The following is a 22,811-nucleotide window of genomic DNA, read 5'->3' as shown; positions in this document are numbered from 1 at the left end:
CGGGCAGCCAACTTGGAATTGACTGTCCTGCCTGTCTCTGAAGTAAAGCGTAGAGTCTATTACTCCCTCTGTGTTCCGGCTACCAGATCTGCACTCAGTGGGAGGCAGCCTGCTCCTAGCTGGTCTCCCACTGGTGTTTTACTCCTGTTGCTACGACTTCTGTGCTCACTCACTACGGCACACTTCCTTTCTTGTCCTTTCTTAGGAGGCTGCCGCATGGGTTGCAGGCGCAGCTCCGTGTCCTTCTTTCCTTCCTGGGCCGAGCCCAGTCAGCTCCTCTCCTCCTGACTATCTCCTTCTCCCTCCAGTCAGCATCTCCTCCAACTCTAACTGCCCTCACTTCCTAACCAAACCCCCAGTTTTACTCAAGTGTGAGGAGTGGCCTAATAGATAGAACCCTTAGCTCCCTCTGGTGGCCGGCGTGTGAAGTGTGTGTGTGGCTGTGATACCTGGCAGGGTGAGCTCCTTTGGTGCCATCAGACGTAACATCGCTCCCCCTGGTGGAAGAACGACATTACTGTAACAACCCGGACTCTGGGGCGCTGCATTCTGATGATTTGACTATCAGAATTATCTATTTTTTACTTTATTTCTGGTAATCCCATCCATTGATCTCTGTGTTTTACCAATTGTCTCTACATGTTTTTGTGCTGTACTTTTTTATGCGTTTACTTTCCATTAATTTATTCCTTTGTATGTGTGGGCACTTCCGTTAGTTGTGCCACCATTTCACCAATTGCTTTAATAAAGGTGTTTTATCTTTCACCCCTTGTTTATTCTGTCGTGACCTATATTTGGTTTTTACTCTGTTGGTTCTCATTCAATTTCCTGAATGGTCTGCCATTCTTCCATTTTTTTGCACATATATATATCATGAATATTGACTATATATAAATGAAGCACCAGTTGATATATATGCATTGCTCTTGTTCAGTTTGTTCCATTCTGTACACTACTTACATTATACGTTAACACTTTACATTCTTATACACTCTACATTACCATCACACAACATGAAAGACGTACATCACTGTTCATATTACATATGAAACCGCATAACACTGTACACATAGCGTGATTGTTGTATTCAGTGGTAGGAATGCGGCAGAACCATACATCACCCTTGCAGTACTGTAAAATGCTGCATATTTTAAGCAGCAAAGATGCTATGTAAAATATGCAGCAAAAATGCTGCAGTTATGTCACATGTGATCATACCCTTACAGATTATTCAGGCAAACTGCTGTATGCTTTAAAGGAAATGTGTGATCTTAAAATGAGCTAATAAATGTATTTACATTTTTTTTTATTTACCATATTACGATCTACAGCTCTGGCAAAAAATAAGAGACCACTGCAAAATATTCAGTTTATCTGATTTTTCTCTTTTGGGCTGAAAGTGCCCCTCTCGGCTTATACTCGAGTCACGGTAGCGGTGGGGTCGGCGGGTGAGGGGGTGAGGGCGCTGAGGCATACTTACCTAGTCCCAGCGATCCTGATGCTCCCCCTGCCGTCCCACAATCTTCTGTGCTGCAGCTTCTTCCCCTCTTCAGCGGTCACGTGGGACCGCTCATTAGAGAAATGAATAGGCGGCTCCACCTCCCATAGGGGTGGAGCCGCCTATTCATTTCTCTAATCAGCGGAAACAGTGACCGCTGACAGGAAGAGCTGCAGCACAGAAGACCGTGTGACAGGCGGGGAGCGCCAGGATCGCTGGGACTAGGTAAGTATGTCATACTTACCTGTCCCCGTTCCAGACGCCGGGCGCCGCTCCATCTTCCCGACGTCTATCTCCGCTCTGACTGTGCAGGTCAGAGGGCGCGATGACGCATATAGTGTGCGCGGTGCCCTCTGCCTGATCAGTCAGAGCGGACAGAGACGCCGGGACCGGACGCCGGAACGAGACGCCGGGAGCTGCAATCAAGAGAGGTGAGTATGGCTTTTTTTTTTTATTGCAGCAGCGGCACAGATTTATGTGGAGCATCTATAGGGAAATATGAACGGTGCAGAGCACTATATGGGGCAGTATGAACGGTGCAGAGCACTATATGGGGCAGTATGAACGGTGCAGAGCACTATATGGGGCGCAGCTATGGGACAAAAATGAACGGTGCAGAGCATATATGGGGCACAGATATGGGGCAATATGAATGGTGCAGAGCATATAGGGCACAGATATGGGGCAATATGAACGGTGCAGAGCACTATATGGGGCACAGATATGGGGCAATATGAACGGTGCAGAGCATATAGGGCACAGATATGGGGCAATATGAACGGTGCAGAGCATATAGGGCACAGATATGGGGCAATATGAACGGTGCAGAGCACTATATGGGGCACAGATATGGGGCAATATGAACGGTGCAGAGCACTATATGGCACAGCTATGGGGAAATAATGAACGGTGCAGAGCACTATATGGCACAGCTATGGGGAAATAATGATCTATTTTTATTTTTGAAATTCACCGGTAAATGCTGCATTTCCACCCTAGGCTTATACTCGAGTCAATAAGTTTTCCCAGTTTTTTGTGGCAAAATTAGGGGGGTCGGCTTATACTCGGGTCGGCTTATACTCGAGTATATACGGTATATGTTTGAGTTAAATGTAAATTGTTCATTTATTCTATAAACTTCTGACAACATGTCTCCGAATTTCTAAGCAAAAAAGTTTGTATTTTTTTTCTGAATAGGAGAAATGGTCAAAATTTAAAAAAAAACAGTGCTTTCAGACCTCAATGCAAAGAGAACAAGTTGATAATCATTTAGAAACAACAATACTAATGTTTTAACTCAGGAAGAGTTCAGAAATCAATATTTTGTGGAATAACCATGATTTTTAATCACAGCTTTCATGCGTCTTGGCATGCTTTCCACCAGTCTTTCACACTGCTTCTGGTGCAAAAATGCATGCAGTTCTTTGTTTGATGGCGTGTGACTATCCATCATCCTCTTGATTACATTCCAGAGGGTTTCAATGGGGTTCAGAAGATTGGGCTGCCCATGACAGGCTTTTGATATTGTGGTCTCTAAATTTTTGCCAGAGCTGTATGCTAACCCCTTCCCAACCTGTGACAAAGCGTATGCATCATGAAAGTCGGTGCCAATCCGCCCTGTGACGCATATGCTGTGTCACAGAATGATCGCGTTCCTGCAGATCGGGTGAAAGGGTTAACTCTAATTTCACCCAACCTACAGGAACAGGGGAAGTGGTACTTCAGCCCAGGGGGGTGGCTTTGCTTTACGATCGCTCTGATTGGCTGTTGAAAGTGAAACAGCCAATCAGAGCAATTTGTAATATTTCACCAGTCAAACTGCTGAAATATTACAATCCAGCCATGGCCGATGTTGCAATATCATCCGCCATGGCTGGAGACCCCGATCCACCACCGCCACCGACTGACAGCAGTAAACTGCCGCTGCCGTTAGCTCTCCCCTCCGTCCTGTCCTCCATCCCCCGTCCTGTCCTCCATCCCCCGTCCTGTCCTCCGTCCCCCCACCTGTCCTCTGTCCCCCCCGCTGTCTGTTCTCACCCCTTCTGTGCCTCCTGGCAGTCTTCAGTGATGGGCGCTGCCATCTTCCAATAGGGCTAGGGTTAGGGCTAGGGTTAGGGTTACAGTTAGAACTAGGGTTAGGGTTGCAATTAGGGTTAGAATTAGGGTTAGGGTTGGAATTAGGGTATGTGCACAAGGTGCGGATTAGGCTGCGGATCCGCAGCAGATTGGCCACTGCGGAGTCGCAGCAGTTTTCCATGCATTGTACAGTACCATGTAAACCTATGGAAAACCAAATCCGCTGTGCCCATGGTGCAGAAAATACCACGCGGAAACGCTGAGTTGTATTTTTCACAGCATGTCACTTCTTTTGGGGATTCCGCAGCGTTTTACACCTGCTCCTCAATAGGAATCCGCAGGTGTAAAACAGCAGGAAATCCGCAAGTAAAATGCAGTGTGTTTTACCTGCGGATTTTTCAAAAACGGTGCGGAAAAATACGCACCCAAATCCGCAACGTGGGCACTTAGCTTTAGGGTTAGGGTTGGAATTAGAGTTAGGGTTGGGATTAGAATTGAGGTTCGAATTAGGGTTAAGATTAGGGTTAGGGGTGTGTTGGGGTTAGGGTTAGGCTTGTGGTTAGGGTTAGGGTTGGGATTAGGGTTAGGGGTGTGTTGGGGTTAGGGTTGTGGTTAGGGTTATGCTTAGGGTTGGGATTAGGGTTAGGGGTGTTTTGGGGTTAAGGTTGTGATTAGGGTTATGGTTAGGGGTGTGTTGGGGTTAGTGTTGGAGTTAGAATTGAGGGGTTTCCACTGTTTAGGCACATCAGGGGGTCCCAAACGCGACATGGCGCAATCATTGATTCCAGCCAATCTTGCGTTCAAAAAGTCAAATGGTGCTCATTCCCTTCCGAGCCCTGACGTGTGCCCAAACAGTCATTTACCCAAACATATCGGGCATAAGCGTACTCAGGAAAAATTGCACAACAACTTTGGGGGTCTAATTTCACCTTTTACGCTTGGGAAAATAAAAAATTGGGGGCTAAAAATTAATTTTTGTGGGAAAAAAAGTGATTTTTTATTTTCACGGCTCTACGTTATAAAATTCTGTGAAGCACTTGGGAGTTCAAAGTGCTCACCACACATCTAGATAAGTTCCTTGGGGGGTCCATTTTCCAAAATGGGGTTACTTGTGGGGGATTTCTACACATCAGGGGCTCTGCAAACGCAACGTGATGCCCGCAGACCATTCCATCAAAGTCTGCATTTCACAACGTCACTACTTCCCTTCCGAGCCCCGACGTGTGCCCAAATAGTGGTTTACCCAAACATATGGAGTACCAGCGTACTTAGGACAAACTGGACAGCAACTTTTGGGGTCCAATTTCTTCTGTTACCCTTGTGAAAATAAACAATTGCGGACTAAAAAATCAATTTTGAGGAAAAGAAAAAGATTTTTTATTTTTACGGCTCTGCGTTATAAACTTCTGTGAAGCACTTGGGGGGGTTTAAAGTGCTCACCACACATCTAGATAAGTTCCTTGGTGGTTCTAGTTTCTAAAATGGGGTCAATTAGTGGGGGTTTCTACTGTTTAGGCACATCAGGGGCTCTGCAAACGTAACATGACACCCGCAGACCATTCTATCAAAGTCTGCATTCCAAAACGTCACTACTTCCCTTCCGAGCCCTGACGTGTGTCCAGACAGTGGCTTACCCCCAGATATGGGGTATCAGCATACTCAGGACAAACTGGACAACAACTTTTGGGTCCAATTTCTCCTGTTACCCTTGTAAAAATAAACAATTGCTTGCTAAAAAATAATTTTTGAGGAAAGAAAAATATTTTTTTATTTTCACGGCTCTGTGTTATAAACTTCTGTGAATCCCCAATTCAAATTGCTCGTCACACATCTAGATAAGTTCCTTGGTGGGTCTGGTTTCCAAAATGGGGTAACTTGTGGGGGGGATTCTACTGTTTAGGCACATCAGGGCCTCTGCAAACGCGACATGGTGGCCGCCAACGATTGGAGCTAATTTTTCATTCAAAAGGTCAAATGGCACTCCTTCCCTTCCGAGCCCTGCCGTGTGCCCAAACAGTGGTTTACCTCCACATATGAAGTATTCGTGTACTCAGGAGAAATTGTCCAATAAATTTTAGGATCCATTTTATCCCGTTGCCCATGTGGAAATGAACAAATTGAGGCTAAAGAAAAATTTTTTTGTGAAAAAAAAAGATTTTTTTTTCATTTTTACGGATCAATTTGTGAAGCACCTGGAGGCTCAAAGTGCTCACTATGCATCTAGATAAGTTCCTTGGGGGGTCTAGTTTCCAAAATGGGGTCACGTGTGGGGGAGCTCCAATGTTTAGGCACACATGCTGTCCGCTAACGATTGGAGCTAATTTTTCATTCAAAAGTCATATGGCGCTCCTTCCCTTCCGAGCCGTGCTGTGTGCACAAACAGTGGTTTACCCCCACATGTGAGGTATCGGCAGGTACGGACTGGGGCTGAAATTCAGCCCTAGCATTTGAAATCACGCAGGCCCATGGTGTCCCCGTCCCCAAGCACCAGAATAATATTTCTAACAATACCTGTCGCCTGCTTGGGTAAGTGACGGAATCTGCGACTTTGTGCTCCGTTACAACTCTTAACAGTATGGTTGTCTTGAGAACACCGATTCTACTAACAACGTAGCAGACAAGGCGGCCCACAACCAGACAGGCCCCTCTGGCATTTGCCAGAATTGGCAGATGGCCAGTCCGGCCCTGGGTATTGGTGTACTCAAGAGAAATTGCCCAACACATTTTAGGATCCATTTTATCCTGTTGCCCATGTTAAAATGAAAAAATTGAGGCTAAAAATTTTTTTCTGTGAAAAAAAAGTACTTTTTCATTTTTACAGATCAATTTGTGAAGTACTTGGGGGTTCAAAGTGCTCACTATGCATCTAGATAAGCTCCTTGGGGGGTCTATTTTCCAAAATGGGGTCACTTGTGGGGGAACTCCAATTTTTAGGTACACAGGGGCTCTCCAAACGCGACATGGTGTCCACTAAAGATTGGAGTCAATTTTTTATTGAAAACATCAAATGGCGCTCCTTCCCTTCCGAGCCCTGTCGTGCACCCAAACAGTGGTCCCCCCCCTCCCACATATGGGGTATCGGCGTACTCAAGACAAATTGTACAATAACTTTTGGGGTCCAGTTTCTCCTTTTACCATTGGGAAAATAAAAAAATTGTTGCTAAAAGATAATTTTTGTGACTAAAAAGTTAAATGTTCATTTTTTCCTTCCATGTTGCTTCTGCTGCTGTGAAGCACCTGAAGGGTTAATAAACTTCTTGAATGTGGTTTTGAGCACCTTGAGGGGTGCAGTTTTTAGAATGGCGTCACTTTTGGGTATTTTCAGCCATATAGACCCCTCAAACTGACTTCAAATGTGAGGTGGTCACTGAAAAAAATGGTTTTGTAAATTTTGTTGTAAAAATGAGAAATCACTGGTCAAATTTTAACCCCTATAACTTCCTAGCAAAAAAAATGTTGTTTCCAAAATTGTGCTGATGTAAAGTAGACATGTGGGAAATGTTATTTATTACCTATTTTGTGTCACATAACTCTCTGGTTTAACAAAATAAAAATTGCGAAATTTTCCAAATTTTAGCCAAATTTCCATTTTTTTCACAAATAAACGCATAAATTATCGACCTAAATTTACCACTATCATGAAGCCCAATATGTCACGAAAAAACAGTCTCAGAACCGCTAGGATCCGTTGAAGCGTTCCTGAGTTATTACATCATAAATGGTTACTTGTCAGAATTGCAAAAAATGGCCAGTTCATTAAGGTCAAAATAAGCTGGGTCGTGAAGGGGTTAAAAAATCTGAAATGTTGCAATTTTCACACTGGCCACTAAGACATACTTTAGCTAAGGCCCATAAGGTAGAACGAGGAGATGTGTGGACACGTACTCTTCTACCATGTTGTTTTAACACTGGCCCCTGTTAAAACGGAGTGCAACAGATGGTGGTGCAGGATGTTGTGGTATGCTGAGAAAGTTTTGCCACATTTTGGTCATGCTAACCCTGCCACCCAAGGTGGTGGCGATACCCCAGCTGTGTTGGTAACTTCCTCCTCCTCTTCCTTGTTCTTCCACTGAGCTCCCAGCTGTCAGGTGGGAATGCCGACAGTAGTGCCTCTACCAGCGTGCACTTGTATTGACGTATTTTCCCACTCTGGTGATGGAAGTAATGATGGTACATTGTCCTTGTAGTGAAAATCCACCCGCCGTTTGTGCTAATAGTATGGGCCAGGGACCAGGCTACATTTCTGAATCTAAATCCTTTCTGCTAATAATGTGGTCCAAACAACAGCCCACATTTCTGAATCTGAAGCCTTTCTGTTAATAGTGTGGTCCAGACTTACTATCTCAGCAAATAAATACTGATTGTTAATTTAGTGACATGTGACTGACAGGTCTGGTCAGCGTAACAGCGGACTGTATTTTTTTTTAATTAACTTAATGTGTAGAGATTCCAGCAGCCAATCAGGGCACAGAATCCTTCCACAACAACCAGACACAAGGACTTCTGTCATTGGCTGCCAAAGTCACATGTCCCTCTTCATATAAAAGATGGACATGTTGTTTTTGCGTCATTTGGTCAGTGTAACAGCGCAGAGAGGCTGCTCCTGTTGCAACAGCAAGTTATTAGATAGTTCAGATAGCTATGATCCTGTGTGAAAATGACCTTGAAGCATCTAAATATCTAAATTGTTTGTGCTAACAGTGTGGGCCAGATACCAGGCCACATTTCAGAATCTAAATCCTTTCTGCTAATAGTGTGGACCATACACCAAGCTACATTTCCTAATCCAAATTGCTTGTGCTAATAGTGTGGCCAAATGCGAGGACACATTTTGTAATCTAAATCGCTTGTGCTAATAGTATGGCCAGACAACAGGCCGCATTTCCATATCTAAATCCTTTCTGATAACAGTGTGGGCCATACACCAGGCCACATCCCAGAATCTAAAGGTACCGTCACACTAAGCGACGCTGCAGCGATACCGACAACGATCCGGATCGCTGCAGCGTCGCTGTTTGGTCGCTGGAGAGCTGTCACACAGACCGCTCTCCAGCGACCAACGATCCCGAGGTCCCCGGTAACCAGGGTAAACATCGGGTAACTAAGCGCAGGGCCGCGCTTAGTAACCCGATGTTTACCCTGGTTACCATCGTAAAAAAACAAACAGTACATACTTACATTCAGCTGTCTGTCCCTTGCCGTCTGTTTGCTGCACTGACTGCTGGCCGTAAAGTGAAAGCAGAGCACAGCCACAGCGGTGAGTCACCGCTGTGTGACTCACCGCTGTGCTGTGCTTTCACTTTCACTTTGCGGCCAGCAGTCAGTGCAGCAAACAGACGGCAAGGGACAGACAGCTGAATGTAAGTATGTACTGTTTGTTTTTTTACGATGGTAACCAGGGTAAACATCGGGTTACTAAGCGCGGCCCTGCGCTTAGTTACCCGATGTTTACCCTGGTTACCAGTGAAGACATCGCTGAATCGGTGTCACACACACCGATTCAGCGATGTCTGCGGGGAGTCCAGCGACGAAATAAAGTTCTGGACTTTCTTCCCCGACCAGCGATCTCCCAGCAGGGGCCTGATCGCTGCTGCCTGTCACACTGGACGATATCGCTAGCGAGGACGCTGCAACGTCACGGATCGCTAGCGATATCGTCTAGTGTGACAGTACCTTAAATGCTTTCGCTAATAGTGTGGGCCAAACATACTATCTCAACAAATAAATACTGATTGTTAATTTAGTGACAGGTCACTGACAGGTCTGGGCCTAGGGTTGTGAAACACCTGGTTAAAAGAGAGGAAAGGTACATCCAACCTAAGTCGGAAAAAGCGAGGTTGTGGTGGACGGAGGAATAGGCTTCGTGTTCAAGGTATACGTGGGTTAGGTTGTAATGTTACTGAAAGCTCTACTGAACAAACGCCATCTTGTCCAAAGACAACTGACAACATCTGTTACTGGACAAGCTACTCAACTGCCTTTCTTTGGCAGCTGCACAGCATTATACCTTGTAGATGAGGGCCAGAAAGAGCATGTAGTCAAGTGGATGGCGAGAGCTGCATCAAGTGGTCTCTCCTCTTCTTCCTCCACCTTAACATCACACACAGTACAGTCCTCAGAGGTGGCACCTCAATTACCTTTGTTTCCTCTTGCAGCACAACTCTCCAACCACCCATCTGACTGTGGGGAACCACATTCTATTCCATGGGCATCAGATGTCTGCTCCAAAGATTCAGATAAGCAAGAGGAGGAAATATTCTGCACCAATGCTCAATTTTTTTTTCAGTTGGATCCGGGGCAGGACGAAGTAGGGTCCAAGATCCACGTCTCCAGACTTTAACCCCTAGAGTGTAGGTGATCCTGATGAGACTCAGATACCTGAGGCACAAATGGACTGTACTTTGTTGTCAGGGCAGGAAGAAGAGGAGGGGGACTCTTAGGGCGAGGAGTAAGAGAGGATGGCAATGAGGTTGTAGATCCCACTTGGAACAAACCCAGAGGAACACAGCTGAGTAGATCAGCAGAGGAGGTGGAAAAGGAGGAAGACAATGAGGTTACGTTGCTTCTTGCAGCTCAGACACAGAGTGATGCGACCATGACAAGCACTGCATCCTCAGACACAACTCTGGCTGTGGCCAGCAGCAGCTGCAGGTCTGCAGTTCGCAGGGGCAGCAAGGGTTGCCTATGCTGGGGCTTTCTTGAGACCGCAAAGGATGACCAACTCACATTATCTGCCATCTTTGCAAAAAAGGGCTCACTAGAGGCAAACATGTCAATAATTTCACTACTACATGCATGAACTGGCACAAGCGCGATCAACATGTGTTAGCCTGGGAATCTCACTGCTCTAAAATGTAGACAGAATAGAGACAAATCTCTGTGTGTTTGGATTCCCCGGTACTCAACTCTGCTTTGGCTCTGACCGCATTCTGTCTCTTCCTTCTGGTACTTCTGCTACGGACCAGTACTGACCTTTTGGCGCTCCTCTGACTCTGTGTTTGGGATTCCCCTTGGTACTACTCTACTCTCTGGTATCGACCTGGCTTGTCTGACTATTCTGCCGCCACCTGGAGGTAGCCTCGCTGCAGTTATGCTGGTCTGCTCTGAGCAGGATTTCAGCCCCTCTCTCCACTCTGCTGCCATCTAGTGGAGTTTGCATTTACTTGCAGTGCTGCAGCGTGACACATACTCTGTGATCTGTACAGATGTCAATGTACAGGGACAGAGAGTAGGTGAGCTCTGACATGACTTATTGTGAATAGTTACCGTATTTTCCAGCATATAAGATGACTGGGCTTATAAGACGACCCCAACTTTTCCAGTTAAAATATAAAACCTTCTCAAAAGTCGGGGGTTTTCTTATACACCGGGTGTCGTCTTATAGGGCGGGTCCGGAGCAATCTGTGGTCGCCGCATATGGTGGGGGGAGCGGTCCCGATGATGAGGTGAGTGGGCGCCTCACCGGGAAGGTGTAAGTAAAGCAAACTGCAGGCGTCCGAGATGCCCGGGGTATGGAAAAAAGAGAGAGAGTGGCGCTGTGTCCAGACAATTACGCCTCTTTCACCCGTCTGGCCCGCCCTTGTATCCTATTACCTAATTCTCTGCCTCTCAGATATCGCTCCCGAGGACTGTAGTGAAGCGGCACAGACACACATGTGCGACATCTGAGAGGCAGAGAAGGAGGTAATAGGATACAAGGGCGGGCCAGACAGGTGAAAGAGGCCTGTTTTTCTGAGCATAGAGCCACTCTCTCTCTTTTTTCCATACCCCGGGCGATCCGGACGCCTGCAGCTTGCTTCACTTACACCTTCCCGGTGATGCGCCCCCTCACCTCGTCATCGGGACCGCTCCCCCCACCATATGCAGCGACCGCAGATTGCTCCGCACCCGCCCTATAAGATGACACCCAACGTATAAGACGGGTTCCAACTTTTGAGAAGATTTTCAGGGGTTAAAATGTCATCTTATACACCAGAAAATACGGTATATAGAAACAGAAAAACAGGAAAAGTGCCAACCCGCTGGATCCATCTATCAAATATGTCCATTTTTTTCACTTTTTAAATTCTTTCTAAATTCTCTTCCATACCTCCCGCGTGCTGCTTGGAAGTCCCCTGGAAGGTTTTGTCTTTTTTTCTATTTTCCATTGTGTATGGTGGTTCATGTGTTATCTACTGTATATAGAGGTGTTTCTTTTCATTTTACTCCTGCGTTTGATGCTGAGACTGCTGACTAGAACAACCAGGAACAGTCTTGTATTGACTTAGTGGCAAGTGCAATTTTTTTTTATATAGTAATATGAAAAAAAAAAAATCAAATGTGTAATAAAAATACGATTAACTTAAAAATTTGATCCAAATGATAAAAATATGATTAACTTAATAATTTGATTCAAATGAAAACTGTCAGCAGGTTTTTGTTATAGAATCTGACAGCTGCATGATGTAAGGACAGGGAGCCTGATTCCAGAAATGTTTCACTTACTGGGCTGCTTGGCGCAGTTTTGATAGAATCTCTGTTTTCTCTGCTCTATATATATCAGTGCTATGACTGCTGAGCTGTGTATAACCCTGCTCACACCCCTGATTGACTGGCAGCTTCCTGTATACACTGTATATTGTCAGTAAGCTGTCAATCAATGATGAGGGCGGGGTTACACAGATTAGCTGGACTGGCCTACACATGACATTGAGTCTAGCACTGATAATTTCCCGCTGATAAAACTCTAATTGTATTGAAACTACAGCACCTAGCAAAATAAGTGACACATCACTAATTAGGTTCTCTGCTTCTACATTCTGCTGCTATCAGATTAAATAACAAAAATCTTCTGACAAATTCTGTTTAAACAATCAGTCATTTTCTGATCATTTCTTTTAAAAAATTTAGAGCTAATCATCCTTCCTTTACACAGTACAATGCTGTGATCTCAATTGGATTGTGTAATGTACAGGATTCTCGGGGGTTGTTCTGATTTAGTCTAGATATGCTGTAAGTGACTTTAGGGCAAGATCTGTAATATCTGCTATTTTCCAATTAGCAGATAAGAGTGTGTAATTGAATGCAGAAATTAAGCAGACCTGTACATATCTATTTAGTTAGCAGATGGTTCTTAAATAAGTTTGAAATGCTGGAAGTCTTATAAACGGAGGCCATCAGTGACCCTCGTAGACTAAATTCAGGGCCACGGCATTCTTGTCAGGGATCTGATCCCACAGCAATTCTTTTATGGATGTTTTTTCTTTTCTTCTAGAAAAAAAGCAAGGTTCATTACCACATAGCCATAGTGATTAATTACCTGGGACACTCCATCTCTTTGTGTGCTCTTCTGGTGGCATTTACTCTTTTCTTAAGATTGAGGTAAGTACTAAGGATAGGACTGTTATGGCAGGCACGGCCACTCTATAAGGAAAGTGCCACTGACTGTAGTGCCTCTTCCCCATTGTTGTGTTATGAGATATTGTTGGTGCCTTCCTTCCCACCCCTATAGTTAGGGTTGTTTGAGTGTGTGTGCCCCTGTTTTTCCTTTTTGTAATTTTAAAATGTAAAAAAAGGCTATATATATTTGCCTACATTACAAAGGAAATATGTCATCTTTAATTTTAGGCCTTTTAGAGATCATTTCATCTTCAACTTGCTTAGCTGTTCACAATAACAGTAATTTTGACCAGGGTGCCCAAACTTTTACATGCCACTGTATAAGGGCCCTATGTTCTTTGCCAGGGCAGCTTGCAATAGACATAATAAGGACAGGTGATAACTTATTGAATGTTGGGGTCCAACTGCTGGGACCCTCACTGATCAAAATAGGGAATTTTTATCCCTGTTCAACTGCTGCTCCATTCATTCCCTATGGGGCTGCCAAACAATGGGCTTACATTATCCAGCAGCCCAATAACGAATGAAAGGAACGGCAGCTGGGCGTCTGACGTACCGATTTATTTTGTAAAGGTGATAAAAGTTTCCTATCGGGGAGGTTAATAATTCCCCGATAGACCGTTCTCGATAACAGGGAGGTACAAGGGACAGTGAGTTTCATTGAGAGTAGTCATGAGCGAGTATACTCGTTGCTCGGGTGATCTCCGAATATTTGTTAGTGTTCGGAGATTAAGTTTTCATCACCTCAGCAGCATGATTTGCGGCTACTAGCCAGCTTGATTGCATGTGAGGATTCCCTAGCAACCAGGCAACCCCCACATGTACTCAGCCTGGCTAATAGATGTAAATCATTCAGCTGAGGCGATGAAAACTTAATCTCCGAACACTAACAAATACTCGGAGGACACCCGAGCAACGAGTAATCTCGCTCATCACTTATCAAGAGCAGAAGATTCTGCAGCAGTTGTGAAAGACGTCCAGGGACTCTGACAATGCAGTTTCTACATCTTCTGACCTGCCCCATCAAATATGATCAGTGGACTTTTTCATAGACCATAATAACATTTTATTCCTTTTTATTTCAGGAGTATTCGTTGCCTGCGCAACATCATACACTGGAACCTTATAACTGCATTTATTCTTCGCAATATCACTTGGTTTGTGATGCAGTTGACACTAAGCCATGAAGCTCATGACAGTAATGTGGTATGTAACCTTGACCTCAAGGGAAGCTCCTCTGCCCTCTAAATGTTTTGCTGCAGTGCAGTAAATGAGATGCCTCTCCGTTGTCTATGCCTCACCCATCTTTTACGGTTACTGTCAGGCTGCATTTTCTTCTTAATTTAATGGCCGCTGATGGCCAAACTATTGCCTGTCCAGCTATTTTTTAATTCAGACCAGTGCATTCTGCCATTGTAATATTGCCGAGAGTCAGCAATTTCCTGTATATCAATATTGTGTAAAGGTGGCAGGAGCAGGAACTCTCCCGCAGAGACGCAGAGACGCAGAGTGCCAGCTGCTGTAGAGAGGCAATGTTACTGCCTGTCATGCTGCTGCGATAGGCATTAGCACATAATGCAGAGGCTAAGGTTGGCAGAAAGAAAACCATGCTGGGCAATAGAGGCTGCAACATAGAGAAGTAGAGTTTTATTTATGTATACAGTGGGGCAAAAAAGTATTTAGTCAGTCAGCAATAGTGCAAGTTCCACCACTTAAAAAGATGAGAGGCGTCTGTAATTTACATCATAGGTAGACCTCAACTATGGGAGACAAACTGAGAAAAAAAAATCCAGAAAATCACATTGTCTGTTTTTTTATCATTTTTTTTGCATATTATGGTGGAAAATAAGTATTTGGTCAGAAACAAACAATCAAGATTTCTGGCTCTCACAGACCTGTAACTTCTTCTTTAAGAGTCTCCTCTTTCCTCCACTCATTACCTGTAGTAATGGCACCTGTTTAAACTTGTTATCAGTATAAAAAGACACCTGTGCACACCCTCAAACAGTCTGACTCCAAACTCCACTATGGTGAAGACCAAAGAGCTGTCAAAGGACACCAGAAACAAAATTGTAGCCCTGCACCAGGCTGGGAAGACTGAATCTGCAATAGCCAACCAGCTTGGAGTGAAGAAATCAACAGTGGGAGCAATAATTAGAAAATGGAAGACATACAAGACCACTGATAATCTCCCTCGATCTGGGGCTCCATGCAAAATCCAACCCCGTGGGGTCAGAATGATCACAAGAACGGTGAGCAAAAATCCCAGAACCACGCGGGGGGACCTAGTGAATGAACTGCAGAGAGCTGGGACCAATGTAACAAGGCCTACCATAAGTAACATACTACGCCACCATGGACTCAGATCTTGCAGTGCCAGACGTGTCCCACTGCTTAAGCCAGTACATGTCCGGGCCCATCTGAAGTTTGCTAGAGAGCATTTGGATGATCCAGAGGAGTTTTGGGAGAATGTCCTATGGTCTGATGAAACCAAACTGGAACTGTTTGGTAGAAACACAACTTGTCGTGTTTGGAGGAAAAAGAGTACTGAGTTGCATCCATCAAACACCATACCTACTGTAAAGCATGGTGGTGGAAACATCATGCTTTGGGGCTGTTTCTCTGCAAAGGGGCCAGGATGACTGATCCGGGTACATGAAAGAATGAATGGGGCCATGTATCGTGAGATTTTGAGTGCAAACCTCCTTCCATCAGCAAGGGCATTGAAGATGAAACGTGGCTGGGTCTTTCAACATGACAATGATCCAAAGCACACCACCAGGGCAACGAAGGAGTGGCTTCGTAAGAAGCATTTCAAGGTCCTGGAGTGGCCTAGCCAGTCTCCAGATCTCAACCCTATAGAAAACCTTTGGAGGAAGTTGAAAGTCCGTGTTGCCAAGCGAAAAGCCAAAAACATCACTGCTCTAGAGGAGATCTGCATGGAGGAATGGGCCAAGATACCAACAACAGTGTGTGGCAACCTTGTGAAGACTTACAGAAAACGTTTGACCTCTGTCATTGCCAACAAAGGATATATTACAAAGTATTGAGATGAAATTTTGTTTCTGACCAAATACTTATTTTCCACCATAATATGCAAATAAAATGTTAAAAAAACAGACAATGTGATTTTCTGGATTTTTTTTTCTCAGTTTGTCTCCCATAGTTGAGGTCTACCTATGATGTAAATTACAGACGCCTCTCATCTTTTTAAGTGGTGGAACTTGCACTATTGTTGACTGACTAAATACTTTTTTGCCCCACTGTATATGTACACACGTGGTCAAAATTGTTGGTACCCCTCGTTTATTGACAGAAAAACCCACAATGGTCACAGAAATAACTTGAATCTGACAAAAGTAATAATAAATAAAAGATCTATGAAAATGAACAAATTGAAAGTCAGACATTTCTTTTCAACCATGCTTCTACAGAATTTATAAAAAAAAAATAAAACTCATGAAATAGGTCTGGAGAGAAATGATGGTACAGTACCTTTAACTTAATATTTTGTTGCACAACGTTTTGAGGCAATCACTGCAATCAAACGATTCATGTAACTGTCAATGAGACTTCTGCACCTCTCGAGAGGTATTTTGGCCCACTCCTCAAGAGCAAACTGCTCCAGTTGACTCAGCGTCACACATTTCTACGTTGGCAATGTAAGTCAGGCTTTCTTGTCACTGTAAGGCCTCTTTCACACTTCCGTCGTTGGCTGTGCGCCATAGTACAGTGAAATGACGCGTCGACGGACGTTGTGAAAACAGAGGAAAACGTGTGTGACGCATCCAGTATTATGACGGATGCGTCGACAGAGAGAGAGAGATAGATTTTTTTTTCCCGGACTTCAAATCCTTCCGGGCATGCTCAGAGTGGAAAAACAGGATACGTCGCTGGATTCCTGTATGTGATGGTCAGCGACGGATCCTGTGTCCATAGGCTTCCATTATAGCCGATGACAGACAGCGCAGGACCCGTCGCTGAGCGATTTTCCGACGTGCACAAAAAACGTTCCTCTGAACGTTTTCTCTGCACGACGGATCGCTATTTTCCAACGGATCCAGTGCACGACGGATGAAACGGATGGCTATCCGTCACAATCCGTCGCTAATACAAATCTATGAGAAAAAGCAAATCTTTCTGCAGGATCCTGTTTTTTCAAAACTCGACGGATTTCGACGTGAGACAAAAGATGGAAGTGTGAAAGAGGCCTTAGGAATAGGATTTGGTCATCCAGTGGCCCAACTTCTACCAATCAAATTTTTCTTGTTTCTTCAGTGTATATACCTTGAAAGTTGATTACCAGAAAACCCTATAATGTGATAAATTTATCCTTATTGAAATTTATTAAATATTTCTAGACTGAAGATTGAGAAGGACATAAGACTGGCATGTGTGATGTTATGTGAATTTTTTATTATACTATGATAAAAGCTGTTAGTTTGTAGAATGTAACTTTATAACTAATGCTGACTCTACTGTCTATTCTTTTTACTTAGGTATGGTGTCGTCTGGTTACTATCGCTCACAATTATTTTTATGTCACTAATTTCTTCTGGATGTTTGGAGAGGGTTGTTATCTGCACACGGCCATTGTCCTGACCTACTCCACCGACAAACTGCGAAAGTGGATGTTCATCTGCATTGGCTGGTGTGAGTCATGGTGAAATGTGGATAATTGGGGGAGTTATAGTGATTGCTCACTAATGGGTGACCCCAGCTTATTCGATTCAGGATGCAAATAAAAAAAAAGTTTACATTCACTTCCTGCAGCAGGACTGTTCCAGTGACGCCGGCGCCAATTTTCCCAGGAAGCGACTTGACTTGTGTTACCTACCAGAGGCATCCAATGAGTAGCCTCTGATTGGCTGTAGTTCCTCAACATTCTGTCAGAACGGACGTTAGATTTGACAAAATAGTAAAAGCTCCAGCTGATAAGTGGTTGCTCATTGGCTGCTCTTTCTCCTTGGGAATAGTGGTGCCAATATCACTGGAACGGCATCACTGTAGGAAGTGAGTATACACTGTTTTTATATTAATTGTGTGCCTTAAATAATTAAACCAGGGTTGTCAAGTATTGAACAATCCCTTTAAGTTAACCAAATATTCTTAAGAATCGAGAATAAGGAAGATGTCCTATGCATCGTGTGTCATTTATGAAGATGTTCCTTATACTAATCATCTATGGATAGATAAAGCTTGTTAAGAACCATAAAGTAAAGATCTTCTAATGTGACATTACAAATTAGTAAATCATCTGGATTAGAAAACCCATCATCAAATACCTAAATATCACAGTTTAGGACACAAGTCAGTTAGCCAAAGCGGAGAATGGCTATAAAGTCTCTGAAGGACTCTGCAGATTTGTGTGTTATAAGTACAGCCTATTGATTTCAATTGGACCTGTGCAATGCATCTTGAAAGGGATTGCAGCAAAATTCCTGCCTGATTCCAAAACAGACTAGAGACGTATTAAGATTCCCAGAGATTTGCAGAGTAATACCTAAAGATCATCTTAATGTTAGTATACCCACCTAATATTAAGATTGTCCAAAGGGGATTAATCCTTAAAGGGAACCTGTCACCCCCAAAATCGATGGTGAAGTAATCTCACCATCATCAGGGGCTTATCTACAGCATTCTGTAATGCTGTAGATAAGCCCCCGATGTAACCTGAAAGAGGAGAAAAAGACGTTAGATTATACTCACCCAGGGGCGGTCCCGCTGCGGTCTGGTCAAATGGGTGTCTCAGGTCCACTCCGGCGCCTCCTAACTTCATTCCATGATGTCCTCTTCTGGTCTTCATGCCACGGCTTTGGCGCAGGCGTACTTTGTCTGCCCTGTTGAGGGCCGAGCAAAGTACTGCAGTGCGCAGGCGCCCGGCCTCTCTGACTTTTCCGGCGCCTGCGCACTGCAGTACTTTCCTCTGCCCTCAACAGGGCAGACAAAGTACGCCTGCGCCGGAGCCGCGGCATGAAGACCAGAAGAGGACATCATGGAATGACATTGGGAGGCGCCGGAGCAGACCTGAGACACCCATCGGAGCAGGACCGCCCCTGGGTGAGTATAATCTAACGTCTTTTTCTCCTTTTTCAGGTAACATTGGCGGCTTATCTACAGCATTACAGAATGCTGTAGATATAGCCCTGATGACGGTGAGCTTACCTCACCATCGATTTTGGGGGTGACAGGTTCCCTTTAAGGGAGTTGTCAAAAACATTTTATTTTTTTGACTTTGGGACAAAACAAATTACAACTCTCCAGTGCCATCCATGCGGGGATGCAGGCTTACTCACTGCCCTGGGTCACAGCAGCTTCTTCATGAGTTGCCTCCTCCTCCCTCCCACTGTTTTTCGGCGGTGCACCTGCTTTTCATGGGGCAGTGCACACCTGTGGTAAAATGTTCTAGCTAACAGCATTAGTTAAAGTAAATGCATTTAGTTAAAGTAATCACATGCAAGATATATCTTAGCCAATAGGGAGGTGCCTGAGCAATTCCTATGGTTAAATCTTTGTGGTGGTGATGTGTGCAACTGTATGTTGCTAGGTCCTCCATACATTATCTTCAATAATCAAGTTTTCCATACAATCCATCAGTGCCCGTTACCAGATTGTAATTGACATAGATACCGTCTCCTCATGTCAGCATACCTGAACCCTTGGATCTGCACCTACAGTACCTGTGCCTGCCTTAGCTACACCCTTTCTTAGGCAGGACCAGCCCCGTGGCACGATGTGTGTCTACGAACCATGTGCATCATCTGTGGTCATGACAGTTTGTTGAGGCCATGGATTCCATTGATCCCAAGATTCCCCCAGGGTTTCGAGTCTGTACGAAGAACTTTCCTATCAGCATGATCAGAAAGAAAAAATATTGTAGTATTTAAGGATGATAAATACCCGTCTGGATGCACTGACCATGGCTGCAAGTTGCCGCAGCTACGGGCGAGTCTACCCTGCCTGTGACCTATACCCCAGGAGCTAATCTCCACTCATCTGCTCCTCCAGGATTCAGCGAGCAGTGCCGTGGAATCTTGAACAAGTGCACCCTGCACTATGAATTTTTGTCCCATCAGTTCCCGACTGATCAGGTTAAAGTGGGATTCCTGATGTCTCATCATGCAGGAGAACCCCTAGCATGGATTAATCCCTTGTGGGAGAGAGGGGTTCCTGTGATCATAGACCTACAGACCAGCTTTTGGTGGCCTTACAAAAGGTTTTTGATGAACTTTGTGCTTCCTCCACTGCATTTTCCTTGTTCAGACTGCGTCAGGGAGAATTGTCAGTCAGCCAGTATGTCATCCAGTACCGCACCTTGTCTTCCGAATTTGGATGGAACAACAAAGCTTTGGTAGCCACCTTCTGGGAAGGAGTATCTGGAAAGATCAAGCATGAGTTGGCTCGACGGAATATCCCTGTCTCTCTAGATGTACTAATCTCTCTGGAAATCAGGATCGACCTCCACTTTCAAGAACGGACCAAAGAGGTGACACGTGAAAGGAAACTATTGTGTCTGGCTCCATCTTTCCAAGGACCTCTATTTCCTCAGCCTTAAGAAACAGCCTTCTTTGAGAAACCCACGCAGATCTATCATGTTGCAGATCAGCAACAGGAAAGTGGTTGTGCCAAAGGGCATGTGCTTCAGCTGTGATAGCACAAAGCACCTTATTAGTGACTGTCATAACCAGTCCAAACTGCTAAAACTAGGGCCCATGGGTGAAGCATCCCTTGGTAGTAGAGGAGACTCTTTATCACTGACTCTAAACTTTTCTGTGTCCTGTGGAGGAGCCAATTCAACAAAATAGCTTTTCTTGACTCTAGTTGGGCAGGAAATTTCACCCAACAGGCAGTTGTGGAATGGTATCAAATTCCAGTTCAACAGCTGAGGAATCCAATGAGAGAGTGTCATCCGTTGAAGGGAAAGACATACCTGAAGTCATTCAAATTATCATTGAACCTGTTGAGCTTCAGATAGGAGCACTCCATTGGGAGAAAATTGCTTTCTATGTGCAGGCTGACATTTTTCAGTTCCTTCTCTTAGCTCTTCCATGGCTGAGAACTCATCAGCCAGTGTTAGATTGGAAGCTTTGATGAGTCGTCAGTGTTGCCATCATCTCTGACAGGCAATGGTTCCAATGGCCTGTTTTCTGAAAATATTCCGCCTGAGGGATGCATCCTGGGTGAGATCAATGTTAATATTGACCCTGAGAAGGTATCTTCTAATTCCAAGTGGTCGTGGGATGACAACGTCAAGGTGGAGGTATCTTCTGATTCTCTACTGTCAACCGACCTGGATAAGGAGTCCCAATCCATATTTGTTTCTTCAAAGGAGACAGCTATTTCTACCGGACCAAAAGTGACTCAGCAAGTTAAGGTCCCTGTTTTTAAATCTGCCCCATTCTGCTCCAAGAATGTCTAGCCGGTGAGAGGCATCCTGGCCAAGAAGAAGGTGGGAGATGTAAACCTTTCTTCCAGTGGCTTGGAGAGAATGTGGTCCTGATGAGAGGTTTTGGGAATTCAGAAAGAAGAATCTGGCTCCATCTTCTCTGCAAGAAGTGCTCAGGGGCTTGATGAAGGGGGTGTAAAGGGAGGGATACTGTAATGTTTGCCAGCACCTCTGCATGGTTCCCCTCCTCCCACGATGCGGGACGCAGACTTCCTCACCGCCCTGCCGGCAGCAGCTTCCTCGTGAGCTTCTTCGTCCTCCCCTGTGCACGCCGCACAGTGTACTAGCGGTGTGCCCTCCCCTGCTCTTAAAGGTGCAGCACATGCAAATGGTAAAATGTCCTCAGCTAACAGCTGGGAAGCATTTAGTTAATAGGGAGGTACGTGAGCAACCCCTATAGTTTTGTTTAAGTGATGGTGGTGGTGGTGTGTGCAACTGTATACTGCCAGGTCACCTGTCCTTAGTGTGTTAAAGTTATTCCCACATCCTGTGCTCCCATTAGCCTAGTATAGTTTGTCCATATTCCTGTGACCGCTTTGGCGGTATCCCAATCCTGAAACTGCATCTGCGGTACCTTTACCCAGTCTCCTGGTCCCAGTGGAGCTAGTCCTGTGTCTATTGTCCCTGGTCCTAGTGCGGCTAGGTCCAGAACTGATAACTACGAGTGCGAAAAAGAACCCATCTTCAAAATTCAAGTTGTCTGTATAGTCCGCCAGTCCGGATTACCTGCTTTCAGTGACCACACATACTTGACACCATCTGAATCAAATTAGTTTATTTTGGTCACATCAGACCACAGGACATGGTTCATGAATTCTATGTGTTTAGTAAGCTTGTCTTCAGCAAACTATTTGCGGGATTTCTTGCAGATCATTTTAAGAAGAGGTTTGCCTGGGAGACAAGTACCATTTAAGGCAACTCCACCTGCATGGAGATGTCTGTTCAACATTGTACGGATAGTATTCAGACCCTTTTAAAATTTTCACTCTTTGCTTCATTGCAGCAGTTTGGTAAATTCAAAAAAGTTCATTTTTTCTCATTAATGTACACTATGCACCCCATCTTGACTGAAAAAAAAACAAATGTAGAAATTTTTGCAAATTTAATAAAAAAGAAAAACTGAAATATCACATGGTCATAAGTATTCAGACCCTTTGCTCTGGTCTGATGAGACAAATATAGACCTTTTTGATGATAATTCTAATGTGTGGAGAAAACCAGACACTGCTCATCACCTGCCCAATACAATCCCAACAGTGAAACAGGGTGGTGGCATCATCATGCTATGGGGGTGTTTTTCAGCTGCAGGGACAGGACCACTGATTGTCATTGAAGGAAACATGAATGCAGCCAAGTACAGAGATATCCTGGATGAAAACATCTTCCAGAGTGCTCTGGACCTCAGACTTGCCC

General features: G+C 44.6%; 1 protein-coding gene across 2 annotated transcripts in view; it reads left to right on the top strand.

The window, feature by feature from the left end:
• CRHR1 (corticotropin releasing hormone receptor 1) overlaps positions 1-22,811 on the top strand; it is a 429,919-nt gene that overhangs the window by 374,920 nt on the left and 32,188 nt on the right. For both annotated transcript variants that reach the window (XM_069751316.1, XM_069751318.1), the window contains exons 6-8: positions 12,828-12,934; positions 14,038-14,158; positions 17,452-17,605. In XM_069751316.1, the coding sequence (XP_069607417.1) occupies positions 12,828-12,934; positions 14,038-14,158; positions 17,452-17,605 (382 nt within the window). The remainder of the gene's footprint in view (positions 1-12,827; positions 12,935-14,037; positions 14,159-17,451; positions 17,606-22,811) is intronic.

This window comes from Ranitomeya imitator, chromosome 2, assembly GCF_032444005.1.
Source record: "Ranitomeya imitator isolate aRanImi1 chromosome 2, aRanImi1.pri, whole genome shotgun sequence".
In the NCBI taxonomy this organism is placed as follows: domain Eukaryota; kingdom Metazoa; phylum Chordata; class Amphibia; order Anura; family Dendrobatidae; genus Ranitomeya; species Ranitomeya imitator.
This window is presented reverse-complemented; position numbering and strand designations above follow the sequence as displayed.